General features: G+C 36.8%; 1 protein-coding gene across 1 annotated transcript; it reads left to right on the top strand.

Moving 5' to 3' along the window:
* Positions 1-952: 952 nt before the first annotated feature.
* Positions 953-15445, top strand: LOC107694683 (ethanolamine kinase 1-like). The gene is made up of 9 exons (XM_016494375.1): positions 953-1209; positions 4866-5125; positions 5683-5823; positions 6858-7000; positions 10481-10564; positions 10655-10815; positions 13553-13626; positions 13713-14154; positions 14221-15445. Exons 1-8 carry the CDS (start codon positions 1063-1065, stop codon positions 13783-13785), a joined length of 1083 nt encoding a protein of 360 aa, XP_016349861.1. The 5' UTR covers positions 953-1062; the 3' UTR covers positions 13786-14154; positions 14221-15445.
* The last annotated feature ends 6050 nt before the right edge of the window (positions 15446-21495 follow it).

Here is a 21495-nt window from a genome sequence, read left to right as displayed (position 1 = left end):
TAGCGAATCGGTTCGTTCGCATTGTTCACTTGAATGAACCGGTTCAAAAACCAATTCACTGATTTCTATTAATCATCGCTCAAGTTAAATATTTCTTTAAATACTTCTGTTTATATTTCCAGTGTACAGTTGAAGAGTTCAGATGCAAAAGCCTCTAAATGCCGTCTGAAATTTTAATCTAAAATTAGTATTTTTGTCAGGCTCTTATATTTAGGCCTATGTTGATTAATTTCACTTTAATGGCATAGAAAAGGACCTATACATTGCCATTAAAGTAAAATTACTGAACCTAAATATTGGAGCCTGATAAAAATGCTCATTTTTAGAAGAACATTTCAGATGGCACTTAGAGGCTTTTGCCTCTGAACTCTTAAATTGTGTGCTGTTTATGTTTATGATTCCACGTCAGTGAGTGGAGGGGATTCTGGAGGGGATTCGCCCCATAAAATTGGTCAGATTAGTAATATTCTGTCATTTACTCGTGCTCGTGAGTAAATGAAACCCCTATGACTTTTTCCTCATTGAACACAAAAAAGATAATGACACCAAATGACATAATGACACCACATTTATTGCAATAACTTGTGAACCTCTCACCCAGACTTTCAGACACCCCATGTTTTTATTTGACAGCGTTTTTTTAATCTGTTGTTTCATTCTGTGTTCCACGTAAGAAATTTACACAGGTTTGGATCTATACAAGATAAATAATCATAGAATTTTCACATTTGTATACAAATGTATATAAATATACTAAATATGTATATAAATATGTTCCTGTCGTCAAGTCAAATTCCTTGTGTGTGTAAACATACTTGGTAATAAAGCTCTTCTGATTCTGATTCTGATTTGAGAGAACCGTCCGCTCAAATCGCTCTGCGAATCGGTTCAGTTGAATTGCGAAAAAGAACCGACTGATAAGAACGCTTGATTCGCGAATCGAACATCACCACTGGAGGCGTAACCGTGCAGAACCTGAGCTTAAATCCGCACCCTGCTTTACTTTATCGCATTCATTGAATTTTCTCCGTCTCAGAGCAGCATCAGCGAGCGTATACAGCAATGGCCAATTACATTCACGTCCCAGAAGGCGCGCCTGTGGTTCCTAAATTAGACGTGACTCTAGATGAGCACGATTACAGAGCCGGAGCGCTGAAACTCATCAAGACGCTGAGACCCCACTGGAAACCTTCGGAGGTCAAAATGAAGGTAATTCTGATGTCTTTTTCGTTGCCTACGATTCAGGTGGTCTCACGCCGACTCTAACCGATGCAGAAAGTCTGCATTCACTGACAGCAGCTCGTTTGACGCATTTTATAATGCAGAAAGCGAAGTTAAGCGTGTTGCGCCTTCAAATCCTGAGCTGCGTCACCAGATGGACCCGTCGGCACCATGGCGCTTAGCAGAGACACTGCTGCCAATGCGAGCTGTCAAAGCACTTATGTTGTAACACTCTCATTCATATAAATATATTGCTCTTACATGCGTGCATGCTACAATGTATTTAATGCACCATTACGAGATAATTACAGCAACAGTATAAATGGAAAGTAAAACTGCAAAGGGAAGAATGTGGGTGGTGGATCCTTGGATTTTGTTTATTGTATTTTTTCAGCTTATTTATTCCTTTAAGCGAATTAGTGTCTGTTTTTATGTTATTACGATTTAATTAATTACTTTATTAGGTATTCCAATAATGACTAGTACATTTTTTCAATTAGTAATTAGTACTTATTTATTAGATACTAGTACTAATTACATGAATCCTAATAGTGACTAGTAATTGCTATGGTTAACAAATTGCAAATTTTGCCTTTAAATTCTACACTGTAAAAAGTGGTAACCTTTAACTGATACCTTAAAGAGCTAGTACTACCTGATTAAATCTGTAAAACTTAGTTTTGTCGGTTTAAATTATGTATTTAGGCTGATTCAGCGATATTAAATAATATTTCTCACTTGAATAAAACCAGTTAATTTAAAGGTTACTATTTTGCTCAGTGTATGGAGAACTATTCACTTCCAGCTAGTATACAATATTTGCTGGTGTCTATTATAGTTGTACTAGTCACTAGGCGTAGGTACTTAGTTACTAAGGTGTAAGTAATAGTAACTAGTTAATAGTAGGGATGCACGATACCATTTTTTTCAGAACCAATCCGATCCAATCCCAAAAACTCTTGAGTATCGGCCGATACAGATACCGTTTTTTTTTAATCAATGTAGAATTTCTATACCTCTGTGTTGACCTGATCATCACTGTTTTGTGTGTTAAACACAGTCTACTAAATATAGACAACTTCATTATACAGAAAAATAACAAATGAAAAAATATATAATCATAATCTATGACAAAAATACTATTATAAACTAGGTAAATAGATAATTCAGCAGCAAAAGTTACTCTAAAAAAGTGCGCAATAATTTGATAAAATCCAAAAAATGTAGTGAAAAAACATTATTTAGTGGGGAACTAATTTAGTAGGACTAAATCTGGTAAAATGTTACACATTGCTCTTTGTATTGTTGTAAAATACATTCATTTAAATTTCAGTTACTGTGCGTGTGAAGAACGATTCATAGTGCTCTCTACTCCGGTGTTGTGATCTAACAGACACCCGGTAGAAAGTAACATGATTTAGAAACAGCACTAAACTCCAGCAATATAAAGTCCTTTTATGCAAAACCATTGATCTTTATCTACAGATCAAGAATAATAATAGGAACATTGAATCATCTTGGAGAGAGTTTCATCTTCTTGACTGTCGTAACCACACGCGACACGCAGTCTGAATGCTGAATGGAGGATGACAGACAGCCGCAGTGGAGAGACGAGTTTACGCAAACTTGAATGTAACATTAAACAATGGAACGGAAGACTTGGAATACAGTGCATGGAAACTTTATGGTGCTTTATGTTTTTATGCCTTTCGTGGGGCTCAACAGTAACACAGAATAGTATACACACAATATCGGATTTGGATCGGTCTCATCTGACCGATACCCAATCCGGCAAAAAATGGCAGTATCGGAGCCGATACCGATACTGAGTATCGGATCGGTGCATCCCTAGTCAATAGTGTCTATTCCAGTTTTATTAGAACTTATCGGATACTAGAACCAATTTATGAAACCTAAAGGCACTGGAAAAGGTATATAATACTTTTTTTTTTTACTTTTGAATGACCATTCACTGATGCTTTGTTAAGAATTATATAATGTGGAATCTAGGTGGATGTCATTTACTGTTCTGACAGATGAATAAAGTATGAGGAAATTTTCTACCTGCATTAGTGCCTTATGGTCATACAGCATTCCTCATTTTTAAAATGGCTCAAAGTCAATATTTTTTGTAGGATAGTCAGTGTATAGGCATTTGTTTGCTATCCAGTGAAATTACTATAACACTAATAGGTGTGTGCTTACAGCTAGCACAGAAAGACGACTGTGACGGTGACATTACACTGCTCTGTTCACCCCAGAGCGCTCTGCATTCATACATGATTGATAAGCCTGAGATGGGCGGAATCAAGAGTACAGTGGAGTACATCTATACACAAAGCTCAAAACATCCTTAATGATTGAACAAGGCATTTCACAGAACTGCCTTTTCCAAGAACAAACATATTTCACATGACTACTTATTCTCCTAGAAGTTTTCAGCCTTTCCAGACAAGCAGCATCTCAAGGAGTTTCTTAGAAACGTAGTATGTACGAAGTCAGTTTCACTAATTACAAAACCTGCATGTATTGACTATTGACCACGGCATTAACAATGTTCAATGTGATGGTTCAGGTTTCCGTCGCCTTGGTGTTGTTGAGTACTGTGAAGATAGCAATCTTTTCTTTAGCTGTGCACCAGGGGAGACACCTTGAATCAAGTTATTCAAGTGCTACTACTGGCATTGAATCGAATGTTCTCTGCATTTCGGATTGCGAAGGCCGAGTGGAAATTTCCATGAAATCATTGGTAATTTATTGATGATTTTGCCACAGAAGTTCACAGCTGAAGAGAGTTTGAAGGATATCTGAACAATATTGGACCTCATGGACAAAACATATACAGAAACCTGAGATGTTCTTCAAAACGTCTTCGTTTGTGTTGCACAGATAAAAAAGAAAGTCATACAGGTTTTGGAGTGACATGAAGATGATTACAGAATTTTCATTCTGGGGTGAACTGTCTCTTTAAAACCAAATAAGAACTCACTTCCCCATTACAAGTGTAAACTCACACATCTGAAGCCTCCATCCAGATAAAAAGTCAGCAGTCTGTAATTATATTCTTGTAAACCGAACACTGTTTAGCCTAAGGTGCGGAACAGTGTTTCCTTGTATAAATAGAGTTGGTAGGGGTGTGTCACGTCGCTCGCATGTGGGAGGGAAACCAGATATGTATTGGGTTGTTTTCATCAACTTTGAAACAAAATTGAGTGCTCAGCACATGCCAGACCACTCTGACACAGGCAGAAATCAAATTCCTGACGTTCTGCCCACTGCCAGTCAATCCCAGATAGTACAGATGATTGTGGCCTGGAATGCTTGGCGTCCCAAACACGCTCCTTTTTTACATTAGTAGACAATGTAAATTTGTTCAGCTCTGTCACCCTGAATACACCCACTTTTGATTCAAAATAAACTAAAAGTAATTTAGTTGTTTTGGTTACACTGAGTTTGGTGATCAGTCTTTTTTTAATATACATGTAAATATGAGGGTTCTCTTCAGCGAAAAAAAGGAACTGGTGGCATGTGATGCTGATCTCAATAATGAGTTTTTTAATGAACATCACTAAAGGTTAACCTCAAACCATCTGACCGAGCTGAAACCGATGACCTCTCCGCTTGTTTTCTTCCTCTTTCTGCAGACTTTCACCGACGGTATCACAAACAAGCTGATTGGCTGTTACGTCGGCGGGTCCATGCAGGACATGGTCCTGGTTCGGGTCTATGGGAACAAGACAGAACTGTTTGTGGACCGTGAGTTCGAAGTGAAGAGCTTCCGTGTCCTGCAGGCGCACCGATGTGCTCCACGCCTCTACTGCACCTTCAACAATGGCCTGTGCTATGAGTTCCTGCAGGGAGTGGCTCTGGAGCCCGAGCACATCCGCAGCCCTGCCATCTTCAGGTTAGAAACTGCGTGTTCTAATGGGATGATCATCCAATCATCCTTTATAATACTGAGCTAATTGATTCAGGACTGCGTGACGGGGATGGAGATATCGGTGTTGACCTCCAACTAGCCAGACACTTGTCACATAACCCCAAAACTTTCCCAGTAATCCCTTAAGACATGAATGACGCACTGCACTCTCTCTCTCGCACTCTGACCCAGGCCTCCCGCCAATACTAGTCAGGTCTCAGACAGCTGTGAAAGAACAAGGCTACTGTGTCAGCAGGGCGATGACTAAAGTGTTGGCATTTAAATGCACTACCGTTCAAAAGTAAAAAAATGAATACTTTTATTCAGCAACGCTGGATTAAATTGAGCAAAATTGACAGCAAAGACATTTGTAATGTTACAACGCTTTTTATTTCAAATAAATGTAATTCTTTGGAACTTTCCAGCTGTTTGTCACATCGATAATAATAAGAAATGTTTCTTGAGCACCAAATCAGCATATTAGAATGATCTCTGAAAATGCAATCTAAACCTGAAAATAAGACATTTTTATTTGTTTACAGGCACATTGCAAGGCAGATGGCAAAGTATCATGCCATACATGCCCACAACGGCTGGGTGCCCCAATCAGACCTCTGGCTGAAGATGAGCAAGTTCTTTTCTCTTGTTCCTACACACTTTGAAGACCCTGAGAAGGACCAGAGGTGAGCTTTAATTTGAAGGATTGCATCGTGTTTTATGGTGTGATTGTGTTTTGACATGTTTTTTTTTTTTTTTTTAGCAAAGCAGTACATGTAGAGTAACACACCCTTCGAATATAATGTCTCTGGGCGATATTAAAGCTGTCAATACAGGGAGGTTCAGATCTCAGCTTCACTTGCATAGACGAACAGAAAGTACTACAGGTTCTTTAGATGTATGCCGTTTCTCTTCATATTCAAAGCATATTCCATTCAATATGCTTTGCTTACATTGTGGTTTGAAAATCCTCCCAATGTTACAATGTTACATGACATGACTCCTCTTGGCACAGACAAATGTGTTTGTACAGATACAAGTTGAGAACAACATGCATTAAGAACACTGTCTATCTGATTTTTATTTCTAATAAAAATATATTCTCAAAAGTGCTTTACATAAGATGACAATAATCCATATTAAAATATAATAAAAAATACTTATTTATTCAACAATATTAACATGAATATCAAAAGAAAGATATTATTATAAATAAAACAACAAAATTAAACAGTCAAGTAGGGTGTTTGGAAATATTTTACCGTTAGATTTAAATATAAAGTCAGTGCCAAATACCCATGAAATATCTATTGTCAAATTTTTGCAGATGCAACTAAATTTGTACATTGTCTGAAGGAAATGTGAGTGGTTGTACACGCAAAACTGAGACATGGAGAATGCTGCTGTGTGGGTTGTTAGAGTGTTTGTCCAAGTCAAGTTTGAGCAAAAGTAATAGTTCAGGTATGTTTGAATTTAGAGTTGGATTAAAAATGGATTATTTTTATGCCTTAGAGGCACTAAAAATTATTGCGCAACAACCGCTGACAACAAATTACACGCCCATACAGTGTCTGTGCAGTTAGTTTACTATTTATAGATAGTGGTTTTTAAGATATTTATCTTATTGAGTGAGGCAGGTTTGTCTACTCTTTGAATCACGCTGGAACACAAAAGTGCGTTTGTGTTTTCTGAATGCATGTATGTGTCGATCTGTTTCTAGGCTGAACAGTGAGGTGCCCAGTGCTGTGTGTCTTAGAGACGAGATGATCTGGCTTCAACAGAATCTTTCTAAACTAGGTTCCCCAGTCGTTCTGTGTCACAACGATCTGCTCTGTAAGAACATCATCTACAACCAACAGGAAGGTGAGTCCAACAAACCCCACCAGCTTCCTTCAGCCACAGCGTATGTTTCCCCAACCCCCCCTGCCTAAGGTAGGCCTAAATTTAGTGTTTTCACCTCTGAAATATAGCATGGATGCCCTTTGCTAAAGGGTAGTAAAATGACATTCTCATCCAATTTCAGTCAAGGCATCAGGAGAATCCACTGGTTTCCATAAAATGTGTTTTCTGTTCTTGAAATCAAAAGCAAATGTGTGTTTGTGTCTTCATGATGTACAGACTGGCGACTGTCTGCCGCTACCTGGCCCACAGGATGGAGAGTGAATGCGAGTGTGACATTCCTGTTATGCAGAATGTTTTCAGTTCTTTCCTTTCTGCAAATATATTTATGAAATAAGGAAGTTTTTCTATAAAACACAGTATCAGACTTTCATAAATATGCCTAGCACAGGCTAAGGCTCTTCAGCTTTATTTATACAATGACAAGAAAATAACAGGAAGGAAATTTAAAACCTAATTTGAATCAAAGCAAGTCATTTGATAATTTTGAAGTTTTAGTAATACAGTATTTATTTAAAATATGTAAATTAGACTAGGAAAATAAACTGTGTTATTTATTATTCATTTACTATATTACTCATTAATTTATACATAACATTTATATGTAACAGAATTAAAATGTATAAATATATACACATTTTAATAAAATATTCTAATTGTATGTCTATTTTTACTTTGTCATTATTCTTATTTTAATAATTTCTCTTTGGTTTGAGTGGATGTTGACATTTTTGTCATGTTCTCAGGTGCCAAACCTAAAAAAAGTACAATATTTTTATATAATAAATTATATTTATAAATAATATAATGAATAATTAATTGTATATTTGTTATATTAAATATTTAGATATATAGGTATTTGTCATATATTATACTGTAGTTGTAATCTAAAATTTTATATACATGTACACACACACACTTACATTATTAATTAAAAATCACCCTCTGTTCACTCAAAATCATCAGCATAACAGGAATGACCCACTTTGAAGAGTATGAGCATGAGAAAATGGCTGCTCTGCCACAGCAGTAGTGTGAGAATGTGTAGTTCCTGTCTCTCACTTTTTTCTTTTTTCTTTTGAAGTGGCAGCAACAGTCAAACTGATTACCAACAGCACGTGTATCGGTTGCCCTAAAGGTATCACTTGCCCCTAAAAACTGTTCTTGAAGCAGTAAATAATTGACAACAAGCGATTAAAGATTGGGTCATGGAAATCTGCTTCGAGAACAGGGTTTGGAGGCAGCTGCGACCTTGGGCACTTAAACTTAGAGAGGAATGAGGCTCTGTTTTCAGAAAAAAAGCCACGCCACTTCCTCCAACTCGCTTTTAACACAGAGACCAAGGGGTGGGAGGAAGTTTTCACAGTAAAATGTTTACGTTTTTGACATTCCTGCTCACTCAGCCCCCTCCCCTTCCCGGCGAGACCTATAGAAGCCAAGAACGGGAGAGTTATGCAATAGGCCAGCTTTCCGAGATCGTACCTATTTTTGTTTTTCTTGCCTTTCGTTGACACTCAGGGAGTCAAATAAGTTTTGAGAGTCCCACAGGCTTGACCTGCACAGGAAGCCACTGTGGCATTTGCATAGAGCCAGTAACTTGGGGCCTCACTGGCTGGCTAATGGACCAATGGGGATGCTGTGTGGTGGGGGTGTGCGTTTATGAGATGAGCCGTGTTTGTTCTTAACGGGGGAGGTGCCCAATGGCCTCTCTGCAGTGAAGCTGTGTGTGTTCTGTGACAGATGTGAGTTTGCCCAAATCTCTTCATCTGCTGCACAGGGCTATAGCCACTGACTGGAGGTGTTCAGTGTGTCCCGCTAGGACGCCACCGGGTCCGGTAACCACCTCACGTGTCTCTTTCTGTAGACCAACACTTCTGTCCAATGTCAATCAAACTTTTTTTCTACACACCATAAGCTCTAGAGCACTGGGAATGCAAGGCAACGTAAAGTCAAACACACATTAGGTGCAATAATGTGCATATAACAAACTAGGCAGTGATTTGTCATATATTATACTGTAGTTGTAAACATATATATAAATATACACACGCATTACACATATGTAGAGTGAGAGGAGTAAGGCTTTGTATTCTGAAGTCAACACTGTCTACATCACCTGACCGATCAAGTCATTGCTTGCTACACCATTGCTATACAGACTATGTGCCACTAGATGGCGACATTGGCCATTTTCTCTCCTTTACCTTCTCTGTCCTTCCAGCCCTGTGGTTTTATAGTACAGCCGTCTCCGTTTTATTAGTCTTTATTTATTTGCATTTTGTAAAGCTGTTGACTCTTCTCTAACCTGACTTGTTTATCCATTTTTGCCCTATTCACTTTTATTGTACTCTCTTTTTACTTTTACTGTTGTGTTTCCTCCTGTAGAGCAGAGGACTGTTTATGCGAGGTGCTCTTTCTGTCACCAGTAACGAGATTTCCCTGGAAAACTTGCAATAACTTTGCCCACTCACTAATAATTTGTATTCAAGCAGGAATCATTGTTTGTTTTCAGTTGAAATATATATAAAAAAAAGATAATAATAATAAAAATACACATTTTCCTTTAAACATAAAATGTTATAAAAAGTTGCAAGTTTTCCACTTTTCTTCTCAGCAGACTCATGTAAATGGTGATCCATCAATTAGATAAACTTTTTAAATTGATAACATAAGTCATTTTATTTTGAAAAGATGATCATAATTTTTATATTATTATTATTATTATAACATTTTTAAACATGTATTGTTTTTAATTGCTTGTTTCTAATTTAAGAGTGTTGAAATATTGCACTTTCCAGAATATAGAATCAATTTCACTTTCCCCTATACTTAAAACCTTATAATACATTATTAAAAAGTGTTAAAATCAGGTAAATGTTTTGAGAGTAACTTTTTTGACATCATTACCAAAATGGTCAGTATCTGAGAATTTTAATTCAGAAACAGTATCTTTTCAACAGTTCAAAAGTTTTCAACAGTTCAACTTTTTGTCCACACAAAAAAAAATCATTACCATCACACACAAAATCAAAAACCTCCAATAGGCATTAACAGGTCATTATTAGAGGATGTGAAAAATATTTTACATGAAATGAAACTGTGAAAAAAAAGTTTAATTTTTCAAAGTGTCCCTAATTGAAGAATCACCTATATATAACATGCTGTTTTTTCCACATGCATGCTATAAGTGCATGAAATCTGTCCCCATGTCTTGTTCACTTTGTCATTTGTTTATTCTTTCTTGTCTTGCACCAGAACGCAAATCCTTACTCCTTTTCCCATATTTGATTTGATAAGTCATTTAAATTACAGATAATGCCCATTGTAGTGTTGGTTTGCTAATACAGGCAATAGATTGTTACAGTAAAAAAGAACAAGGGTTATTAAGAAGACAATGCCCATGTGCTTCTCTAAACAAATTGCTATTTGTTTCCCCTCCTGCAGGAAATGTCAAATTCATTGACTACGAATATGCTGGGTACAATTATCAAGCCTTTGACATTGGGAATCACTTCAATGAATTTGCAGGTAATGCGATATGAACACAAATTAAGCTATTGTATAGAAGAGAAAAGACCCCGCTTAACCAGGTGGGTGTGGCCTTCTTGTGATTGACAGGTCTGAATGAGGTGGACTACACCCTGTATCCTGGGCGAGAGCTCCAGTTGCAGTGGCTCCGGGCCTATCTGGAGGCCTACAAGGAGTACAAATCACAGGGCACACAGGTCTCCAACACTGAAGTGGAGGTGCTGTACGTGCAAGTCAACCGCTTCGCCTTGGTGAGTCGAAACTGGATTTATCCGCCACGGTCTGGAATCGTGATGCATTTCGACCCATCTGCACCCTGCCAAATTAAACATCAGACTTTAGTTTTTTCAATGTAATTACTTTCTTTAACGACATGCAGCATTTTGCAAAGTAAACTGGAACATCATGAGCAGTTGAACTATTTAGCAGGTAGATCGTCTGCATTAGAGCGACGCTTGAAGTGGAGACAAAGGTATGAATAGTGATTGCAAGCCTTGACATCCTGCCCACCTTCGCAAGCATCTAATGAGAGGACCTCTGGGTGTTTGTGTGTGTGCGCAGGTCATTCTTTGACGATCAAGTAGCACACCTGCCCTTTCTTGACGATGATATTTGCATTGGAGAGGAAAACTAATTTAATATCCAGTTTACTCTCGCAGTTCAGTCTTTTGTGTTCAATAGACGTGTTAATTTTTTAATTTCCAGTCTGTCAGGGGAAGAAGGAAGAAAAAAAAGCCTACAAAGAAAAAACAAAATCATCCTCTCGCTCTCGGATATGGAGAACAAAACTGAGGGAGGCACTGTTTTCTCTCCTGTCCCTGAGAGGGACCTTGAGAGACGCTAAAACAAATGCCAGAGGAATGCCACAGTGTGGGGGTTAATGGACGGATGTGCGTGATTTGTTGCCTTTCATTTTGGATTCCTTTTTCTGCGGCTTTAATTGAAAGCCCAGAGAAAACTGAGGAGTCCTGAAAAATATGGGCATATACTCATTAAGTGTCATGTTAATGCATGAATGCATTATATGCCATAAACAAATTAAGCCATTATTATGGTTTCTAGAAATCGAAGGCAGCTGGCCTATGCTTTTAATAATCAAAATGTTATATTCTGATCATTCATTTATATCTATATTATATCATGTAGATGATATAATATCAAACAAAGGTGATTCTGAAAAATATCGGATACAGTTGTGAAAAAGTTACAAAGAGGAAATCAATAGAAAATTGCCAGAAACTGTTTATACAATAATTTATAAGCTTTGTACACCACCGTTCAAAGGTTTGGCCAGTAAGATTATTTTTTACAATAAAAATTTATACTTTTATTCGGCAAGGATGCATAAAATTGATCAAAAGGGACATTAAAGACTTTCTGTTTATCAAGGAATCCTGAAAAATGGTTTCCACAAAAATATTGAGCTGTTTTCAACATTGATAATAATAAGAAAGAATGATTTCTGAAGGATCATGTGACACTGAAGACTGGAGTAATGATGCTGAAAAAACAGCTTTACCATCACAGGAGTAAATTACGTTATATAATTATTATATTATATATTATACTGAAATAGAATACAGTAATTTTAAATTAAAATAATATTTCACAACAGTATTTTTGATCAAATAAATGCAGCCTTGGTGAGAATAATGGACTTATTTCAAAAACATTAGAAAATCAAAACCAAACCCAAACGTTTGAGCGGTAGTGCATTTTACAATAATTTATAACTACATAAAAAATGATTTAATTGAGTTTATTTAACTAATATTTCCAAAAACTCACTCTAAATATTCCAAGGACTTGTCATTTTAGATAGACGTGGGTGTGTGGCACCCACTGAAGCTCTGTTTATTATGTCACCCTGATGTTTACACACCATCCTCACATGCCTAAGCCAGGAGACATGGAGTTTTATAAAAGATGGTCTGAATATACTCAGAGATTGTGTCTGAGGGGGTTCAGGACCCTTGAGTCTGGCAGAGGCAAACATTTATTCTGTGCAGTTGAGCGAAAAACACAGAGGATAGAGACTTCATTATAGGCCAGCAAACCCATGATCTTTATTCACATGATGGCAGGAGTGATTCAGTCTCTTCAGAGGGCTTTTATATAAATGCCACATTTTATAAGCTTTTACTTCACTGTCAGTGATTCAGAATCAACACAGATGACTTCCATGCAGTTATCTTTTTTTCCTTTTTTAAATGGGTCCACTAAAAGGAAGCCGTCTTTGCTTAGAAAGGCGTGGGTCAAATGTTTCCAAGCAACAATACAACATACAATCTGTCACCGTTAACTCCAGTGTCAGGGTGAATCTCACAGAGCCTGTCAAGAATATCTCTTAGTGCTATTTTACCCTGAAATCAACATTTTGTGTTTATTAAATGAAGCCTCCTTTTTTGGGAACATTGAGATTTGTGCATTGAGAGACATTATTTTTTACAACAGTTAAGCATCCACCTCCTCTTCTCAGTTATGCAATGTAAATCACATTTTCATTAATGTAATGAGAACAAATTATATATTTATAGATAATTTGAAATATGAAGGCAGTATTCGTTGCACTAAATTTAAATTACACTGATTCTAATCAAAATAAATATGCCTGGTTTTGAGGATAGATTTTCCTATGATTTATTTATTTATATATTTATATTTAGACAAAGCCAAAAATCTTCCAGGTACTGAAAATAGGTTTCTCTCATATACAATTATCTTAGTTAAAATTGAAATTAAATTGAAATTAAAATAAATTTTCTTAGCTTAGTTTTTCTTAATTTCTTAGTTAACAATGAAAACACTGATATGAATATGATTATAAATATATATAATAATGTAATTTCTACATTTTTCTCTTCATTTTGGGATACAGTATGAATTTTTTTTTAGATTTATTCCTCAATACCCCGATATCTTCCTCTGTGAAAAAGTAAATAAAAAGTTTAAACTGTCCTCATGGTCTTTGGTTTTTGTTCTCCCCAGGCATCTCATTTCTTTTGGGGACTGTGGGCATTAATCCAGGCTCAGTACTCCACTATCGACTTTGACTTCTTGGGGTATGTTTTCACTTTTGAACAACATCCATATAATCAAGATTTAAACTATGTATGCTCATTCTTGGCCACCAAATGTGCTTTTGCAGATATGCAGTTCTCCGTTTCAGCCAGTACTTCAAGATGAAACCAGAGGTGACGTCACTGCTCCTTCCAGAATAATCTCTCAGGTCATGGTTTGTGCTACTCTAGAGAAGGGCTCCCCCTGGTGGACACGAACTAGCTGGAGACCTCTTCAATTTGTAGACTGAACATTGCACTTACTTGTCTGAACACATCATTTTAGATAAGCATCTCTGAACTCAAAGTTGGTTTAGCGTTGTAAAAAACCAAGCATCTAAGCCCTCCTCCTCGCTTTTATGTGGCAGTCAAGAGAGAGTGTCACCCCAGTGCCCTAGACCATTTTAGTGATATTGCCAATTGAGGAAGCAAACAACTGACATATAGAACCTCCCACAACAACAATTATTGTCAGAAGTCAGAGAGGAGGGCCGCTGGGTCTGTTCTCAGCAACTAACTATCATCCTAAAGGTCATTCCTGAAGACAGAGAGGAGGGCCGCTGGGTCTGTTTTCAGCGACTAACTGTCATCCTAAAGGTAATTCCTGCTTGTTTACACAACTTTTAATGGGAGAAATCAGTGTACTGTAAGATAATGTTGGGGTTACAGTATGGATAGTCACTGATTCTTTCTAAACGGGGAACTTCTGGCCTGTCTGTTCCTACGAGGGTTGTTCCTGGCACAGCCGCGGTGAGATGTGTAATTCAGGGACCAATAGAAGCTTCGTTGTTCATTTCTGGCAGATGTTTCCTCCCCCGTCCTCACTGTGAACCACTGTATAGCGCATTCATAACGTTTCTCATTGTTTTCTCAGCGTGGTGCTTGGAGAAAGTAGACGCACAGTAGCCGTGGCTACAACGAGCCGGTAGCTAATCTGAAGCCCACACCAAAGTGCTGATATTTCTTGCTTGTACATTATGCACAGTGTATTTTTCCACATTAGAAATAACGTAATATTTAAATTTCAAACGGTGGGTTTTGTACTTATTTAAATGGCGCTGTTAAAGAGCTCGCTCTTGAGACGTGTGCTTTTTCTGAGAGGTATCAGTGAGCTTTTTGCAATGGATGTATTTCTTGAAAGCCTTAATGATGGTATCGCCTTCTGGACGCACTAAAGCTTTTGTATTCGTACTCGTCTGCATAGCTAAACGACAACAAACTGACTGCTTTAAGAACAAAATCAGTCCTCACTTCACCTTGCGATGGGCCACTCTTTCTGCTTTAAGACATCTGATTAACCCCAAACTTTTGAACATTTGATTTCATAATATTTTATTCTAGGCTTATCTAGTTTTGTGTTTAGACACCATGGTGACCACTTCAATCAACTGATTTATTTAAATTATTTGACATAAAATATCTTGGAGAAAAAGAATAGCCATCATGAATATAAAAAATGCCACTGAAATCAATTCCAGTTAGTTTCTGATTATGCTCAGTACACATGAGCAATGTAATGTAAAGTGTGACCAAGATTTTTTTTTTTTCCCCAAGTTTTCTGGTGCAAACCTCAGCTCTGAGACTTGCCTTCGCACCGCCTGGCTACCCTCATACCTCAATTTCTTGCGGCAGTTTGCCTATACTACAAACAACCATATACAATTCTGTAAATACTAGAAACTGTGAATTTCCGGTTGTTTTATTGTATTTTGACATATGCTTCTTTTTCTATGCCAGTTCTTTTCTGTCAAGGTTGCACCTTGATCATGTTTTTGAACTGTCAAAGACCACACAGAATGCTACATTTTACTTCTTCCCTTTTTTTTATTAAAAGTAATACGCCAGAAATGTTCATCAAACATCTAGTGGGAAATCTCTCTCTTTTAGCAGTCTATGAAGATGAACTGATTTCTTTGCACTCTTTAACATTTGTATAAAACGGGAAGTGATGGGTGGTTCCAACTTTCAGCCAATGAAGTGCTTCTGGTGAACATAAAATGTAAAGGACTGCCTCATGCAAGCATCTACTGGCGGTTTTTAGTGTAGGTGTACATGTACAACTGTAAACAAATTGTAAAAGAAAATCTTTGCTTATTATTAAACAATTTCTGTTGTCAATAACTAAACAGAGATATTCTTTTTCTAAGAACTGTTAAGTAGACTTAATAATCCGGGGATGAAATCCTAAAGTGTTGTATTGTAGATTCTGTAACAAATCATTTGAATAGAAATAAAGTAAAATTAAAATTAAATAAACCGATTCTTGTCTTGATTTCCCATTTTGCTTACAAGAAAGAGATTGTGTCATTACATTTTTATTTTTTTTAAATATGTTTAACCCTCATGTTGTGGTCGGATCATTTTGACCCGGAGAGGATTTTCTTTTTCCCAAAAATGCTACTTATCGAGGGGATATTGGGGATTTTTTTTCTTTACACTTTTGGGTCAAAATTGCCGGCCTGCAAAAAAAATAGCTTTTAAATTTCTCATTTTCATGAGATATTATTACCAAATATTGTATTTAATCTTTTATCAGCTTATTTTCTTTCAATTAGCATTGGTTTTGTATTTCTTTTTGGAACTGACTGATCATAGGCCTCATTGATCTGAGCTTATGCACCTAAGTTTTTGAGAGAACTTAGTCAAAATTATCCACAAATAATGTTTTTTCTCTCTCAAAAACCGAGGTGCATAAGCTCAGGCCTACGACCAATCAGTTCCAAAAAGAAATACAAAACCGGTGCTAATTGAAAGAAAATAAGCTGATAAAAGATGAAATCCAATAATTGGTGATAATATAGCATAATGGGAGATTTACAAGCCATTTTTAAAAGGTAGGTCATTTTGGACTTTAATTAAATAAAGGATTTTCAGCACAGCACAATGGTTAAAGCTGTAAAGTTACACTGAGTAATGGATTAAGCCACCATTTTTTTTGTTCACAAAAGTAGTTAACGGCAGCAATTTGGGGGGAAAAAAGCATGCCTACATTTTATGCTACAGAGTGTTTCAGAAAGAAATAATTATAACGGTGCTCCAGTTCCGACTGTAATTGAATTAGTTCCAGTCCCTCCAGCGACTTCCACCAAGAGCTCTGCATTAATTACCAAATTCAATATCTGTATTCACGCCTCAACTTATTTCCGTTTTACAAAGGTCAAATTACAAACACTTGTCTGAAATCATTACAAGTGTGCGAGATGCACAACATATCGGCATATTAGGACAATTCTTGTGCCTAATTTACATACAATAATATGAGCAAAAACATATAAGCCTCAAAGTTTGTTCCCTACAAACTCCTCTACAATTTTTTTTGTCATTAAAAGCAAGATGCATCGAACAAAAAGCCCATGCACACTGCACGCATCTATTCATGCCTCCGCTTTTTCCACAACAGGTGGTAGACATGGACTAAATGACTGAAGCTTAAAAGCAGCTGAAGGCAGAACGGACCAGACAAAGCTCGCATTCACAACATCTCTTTTAACACACCGCATGAGGGTGTAATAAAGCAATACACAGTTATGGGAGCGTGTCTCATAGAGACAAGGTAATGATAATACAGTTTGAGGAATAAAGATGTAAAAGCCACTGGGTTTGTGAGCCACAAACAATGTGCAGTGGGTCAGGGCATTCATTCATCTTGATTAGATGTGCCAACCTAATTACAAGCGGAGGAAACAGTAATTAGCACAAGTCTCACCTCGTTAATCACAAAAGACTTCTTCAGTCTATTTTTATCTGATTAATGGCTCTTTAAACAATGGGGGGGGGGGAATTTATTTTTGGGGTAATTGTACTCAGCTTGCTCGATCTAGTTTTATTGCACTGTAACCTCATTAGTTTTCATTGTTTAATGGAAGCTCTTGTTGTAGATAATGTGTGTATCTTCACAATGAGATGACTAATAGGCCGATCTGATTGTTTTGAGGGTATTAATAAAGACTGTTTCTTTTATGGCTAGCAGCATTTGTATATACATGTCATACTATGGCTGTGTGTCAATGCTAAATCACATGATGTGCATTCATGACTAGTAAAAATGATTAAGATAGGAAAGACACCACAGGTAAATAGAGTAAAACTTCATAGATAACACCATAAATGCCCAGCTGATTAGTCACAGTACATTAAGACAGTTGTTTTGTATGACAAGTTTTTGGAAATGGTATGTTTAAGATGTCTAACTAAATATGCACAAATTTGCATACATTTCCAGAACAGAATTTTGAACCTAAATAAACCCAGGTTCAAAGTTATTGTTTCATTTTGTTGACATATTGGAAGTTTTATGGAAAAAGGCAAATTATATATGAACAAGTCACTCTGGAAAAACCTTCAGAATATAGATATGAATAGAACTGTAACGTTTGGTGTATAAACTGTAAGTGCCACTGAGGTGAAGACTTCTGACTCAATGTATGAGGAAAAAACTCATTTTGAGAAAACACAGATATGTAATTAACATCTACAGATGCAACTAGATAAAATGTAATAAAATAAACACTTCAGTGTATATTTTGGATGTTTTCTTTCCACTAGACTAAAAGATGACATAAATAGCCCAAAATCTCAAAATTGACCACCATGTGAAAAAAACATGGATTTGTCTCTAACGTTTTGCCTTGGCTTAAAACAACACCAAGTCTGCAGCATCAAAAATGTGTAAATGCTTTAAAGGGACAGCTTATCAACAAAAAAAAAAAAAAAAAAGTATGTTTTATTTCTTCTGTGCAACACAAAAGGCAATATTTTAAAGAATGTTTCTGATTTTGAATACACAATGAAAGTCAGTAGGGTCCAAACAAACAATTTTTGGACCCCATTTACTTTCATTGTATGGAAAAAACTATCAAAGTGCCTTTTATAAGTCATAGAGGCTATGGAAGAGCATGACGGTGAGTAAATTAAATTTTCGGGTGAACTATCCCCTTAAATGAATCTGGTTTGATCCTATCCAGGTGCATTTTGACACATTTTTTTTTTAAAAGCACTCAAGAGTTATCCATGCTGTGTTCCCTTTATAGAGGAGTCATTGTTGAAACAGATTCAGATTCAACTAAATAAGCCATTGTACAATGAATGATTGCAGAGGAGAAACATCTGGCAACAGCAGGCCGCTGGAGTGTTTGTCTACAGATGTGGAACAGTTCCAGCTCAGATTTACAACAAAGACTACATGCAATAGGTGGCGTAATGGCCTGGATCAAAGCCCCAAATTGAGGAGCTAAAGATCGCGAATCAGATTAACGACTCTCGCACAATACCGACAGCTGTTCGTAACGCTGAGAGCTAAAGATATTCCCTCAGATTAACAGCGATGACAATGCCAGCAGCTGCTGCTAGAGCGGATAATAACAATAGACGGGTGAGTGGACTAAGAAGATGGAGAAAAACATGTGCTATCATGACAAAGGGGTTGACAGACTCAGACGCTTTACATCCCACAATCCCTGAGGATCAAACGGGCTTTGTATCAGCGCGCTGCTTTTACGAGAGGGCTCCAAAACTAATCTTGCCGCTGCTGCCATTGCTTTTCACTGAGCAAATCCTGACTGTGATAGTGTTGTTACAGGCCTGCTGTCTGTGAAACAAAAATGATGGAGTGAGCGCCATTGTCAGTTCTCAAAGCAGGAACAAATCAGCCTCAATGTTAGGGTTCAGTTAAGCACTGTCGACAATGGGAAGCTGTCTGTGTGGTCTCTGTTGATAGAATTACTGTTGTTATCAATAGTTCAGTCAATTTATGTTTTACTCGCATTATACTGTACAGTATATCCGAAGCATTACGAACACAATATATGTAGACCAAGTCTTTTCATTTCTATGACATTATAGGATTAGCTTGTTTTCTTTATTGTCTTCTACACTATAAAAAGGATTCTTAAAAGTTGTAAATAAAACCATGATTATTGGAGTACATTCTACTTCAGAAATTTCATGTTTAATTCAATGTGTTACTTGCCGTTTCTTTAATAGCAGTTTCTGAGAGAAAATAGTTTCAAAGGAATTTCTTTCAGCGATACACGTAAATTGCTAGTAAATGTCACAAATAATTACGAAGAAACAGCAAGTAAACAATAAATTAAAATGTATCTTTAAAAATATTTTTTTACAGTGTAAATATGCACACACACACACACACACACACACACACACTTCTTTCTATCATGCTGGAGACTTTCCATTGACTTCTATTGTTTTTATGCTGAGCTCATGATATTTTCTATCCCAAAACCTAACACTCACCGAAAACTTTTCGCGTTATTAAGACATAATTTTGTATGCTAATTAAGTCATTTCCTTGATTTAGGTGGTTTCAGGTTTAACTGTATTCGAGGGGACATTTAGTTCGCACTAAGTTGGCAACATCTAACCCAAACACACTAGAATATGAGACAAACGCCATTTTCTCCTGACACTCCACATGCTTCGTATTAATGACTGCACACCAGGAATCATGTGCTTGACCTTCAGTTCCTAATGTTCCTAATGACATTACCTTTGGGGTCAGAGGTCATCAGAGACAGGTCTATGGGGTGTCAGTAACGTTGTGCAGTGGGTCATTAATTATGATCATGCATGCTTCCTACCAGCATCGTAGTAAAGCTCAATTTTTTGTATATACACACACAATTTATTTTACAATAATATACGTTATGACAAAAAATATCAATCCTATGTTATTTGTCAATTCCTTTATATTTTATTCATTCTTTTGAAGGTAATTAAGACACTACTCAAGCTTTTATAATTATTTTGCAAAAGACTATACTAAATTATGGGGTAAACGCATGCAAACATTTTGAATATCTTGATTATTTACATAATACATTTTATAATTGATATAGTACATCTAACTGTTTTAATCATTTTTGCATTTAATTAAATGGTTTTGAATTGTAAATTGGAGATAATATTTTCAAAATATTGTCATTCATACAACAATTTATCTGTAACTCAGAATGTGTTTTCCTGCTCTCATGAAAAATATCATTCTATTTTGTTCATAATAATATATAATTAGGCCATATTAAAGGGACATGTTTACATTTTCCTCCCTCCATGAATTTAACACATTAAATGAAGAATGAAGTCATTCTTCAAGCAGTGAAACACTGTTGTATTATTACAGCAATGTGTTTAGTCCCTGTAGGTGAAAGTGACAGAGGTTTTCGGAGGTGTTACAGTACGGCTTGTGTGCTTTGCGAGTCAGTGGGACAATAAGTCATCTGTGCCCCACACAAGAGGGTGGAGACGCCATCGCCAGGGAGACTAAAGCTTCTCACCTGATTGGCTGAATTGGGGGTTTGAATCGTTTACTTTGGACTGACTCACTCACTCACACACACACACACACACACACACACACACACACACACACACACACACACACACACACACACTTCTTTCTATCATGCTGGAGACTTTCCATTGACTTCTATTGTTTTTATGCTGAGCTCATGATATTTTCTATCCCAAAACCTAACCCTCACCGAAAACTTTTCGCGTTATTAAGACATCATTTTGTATGCTAATTAAGTAATTTCCTTGATTTAGGTGGTTTCAGGTTTAACTGTATTCGAGGGGACATTTAGTTCGCACTAAGTTGGCAACATCTAACCCAAACACACTAGAATATGAGACAAACGCCATTTTCTCCTGACACTCCACATGCTTCGTATTAATGACTGCACACCAGGAATCATGTGCTTGACCTTCAGTTCCTAATGTTCCTAATGACATTACCTTTGGGGTCAGAGGTCATCAGAGACAGGTCTATGGGGTGTCAGTAACGTTGTGCAGTGGGTCATTAATTATGATCATGCATGCTTCCTACCAGCATCGTAGTAAAGCTCAATTTTTTGC

Source organism: Sinocyclocheilus anshuiensis, unplaced genomic scaffold (assembly GCF_001515605.1).
Source record: "Sinocyclocheilus anshuiensis isolate Anshui unplaced genomic scaffold, SAMN03320099.WGS_v1.1 scaffold2806, whole genome shotgun sequence".
Taxonomy (NCBI): domain Eukaryota; kingdom Metazoa; phylum Chordata; class Actinopteri; order Cypriniformes; family Cyprinidae; genus Sinocyclocheilus; species Sinocyclocheilus anshuiensis.
The sequence above is the reverse complement of the archived record's forward strand: the minus strand, read 5'-3'. Positions and strand labels throughout refer to the sequence as shown.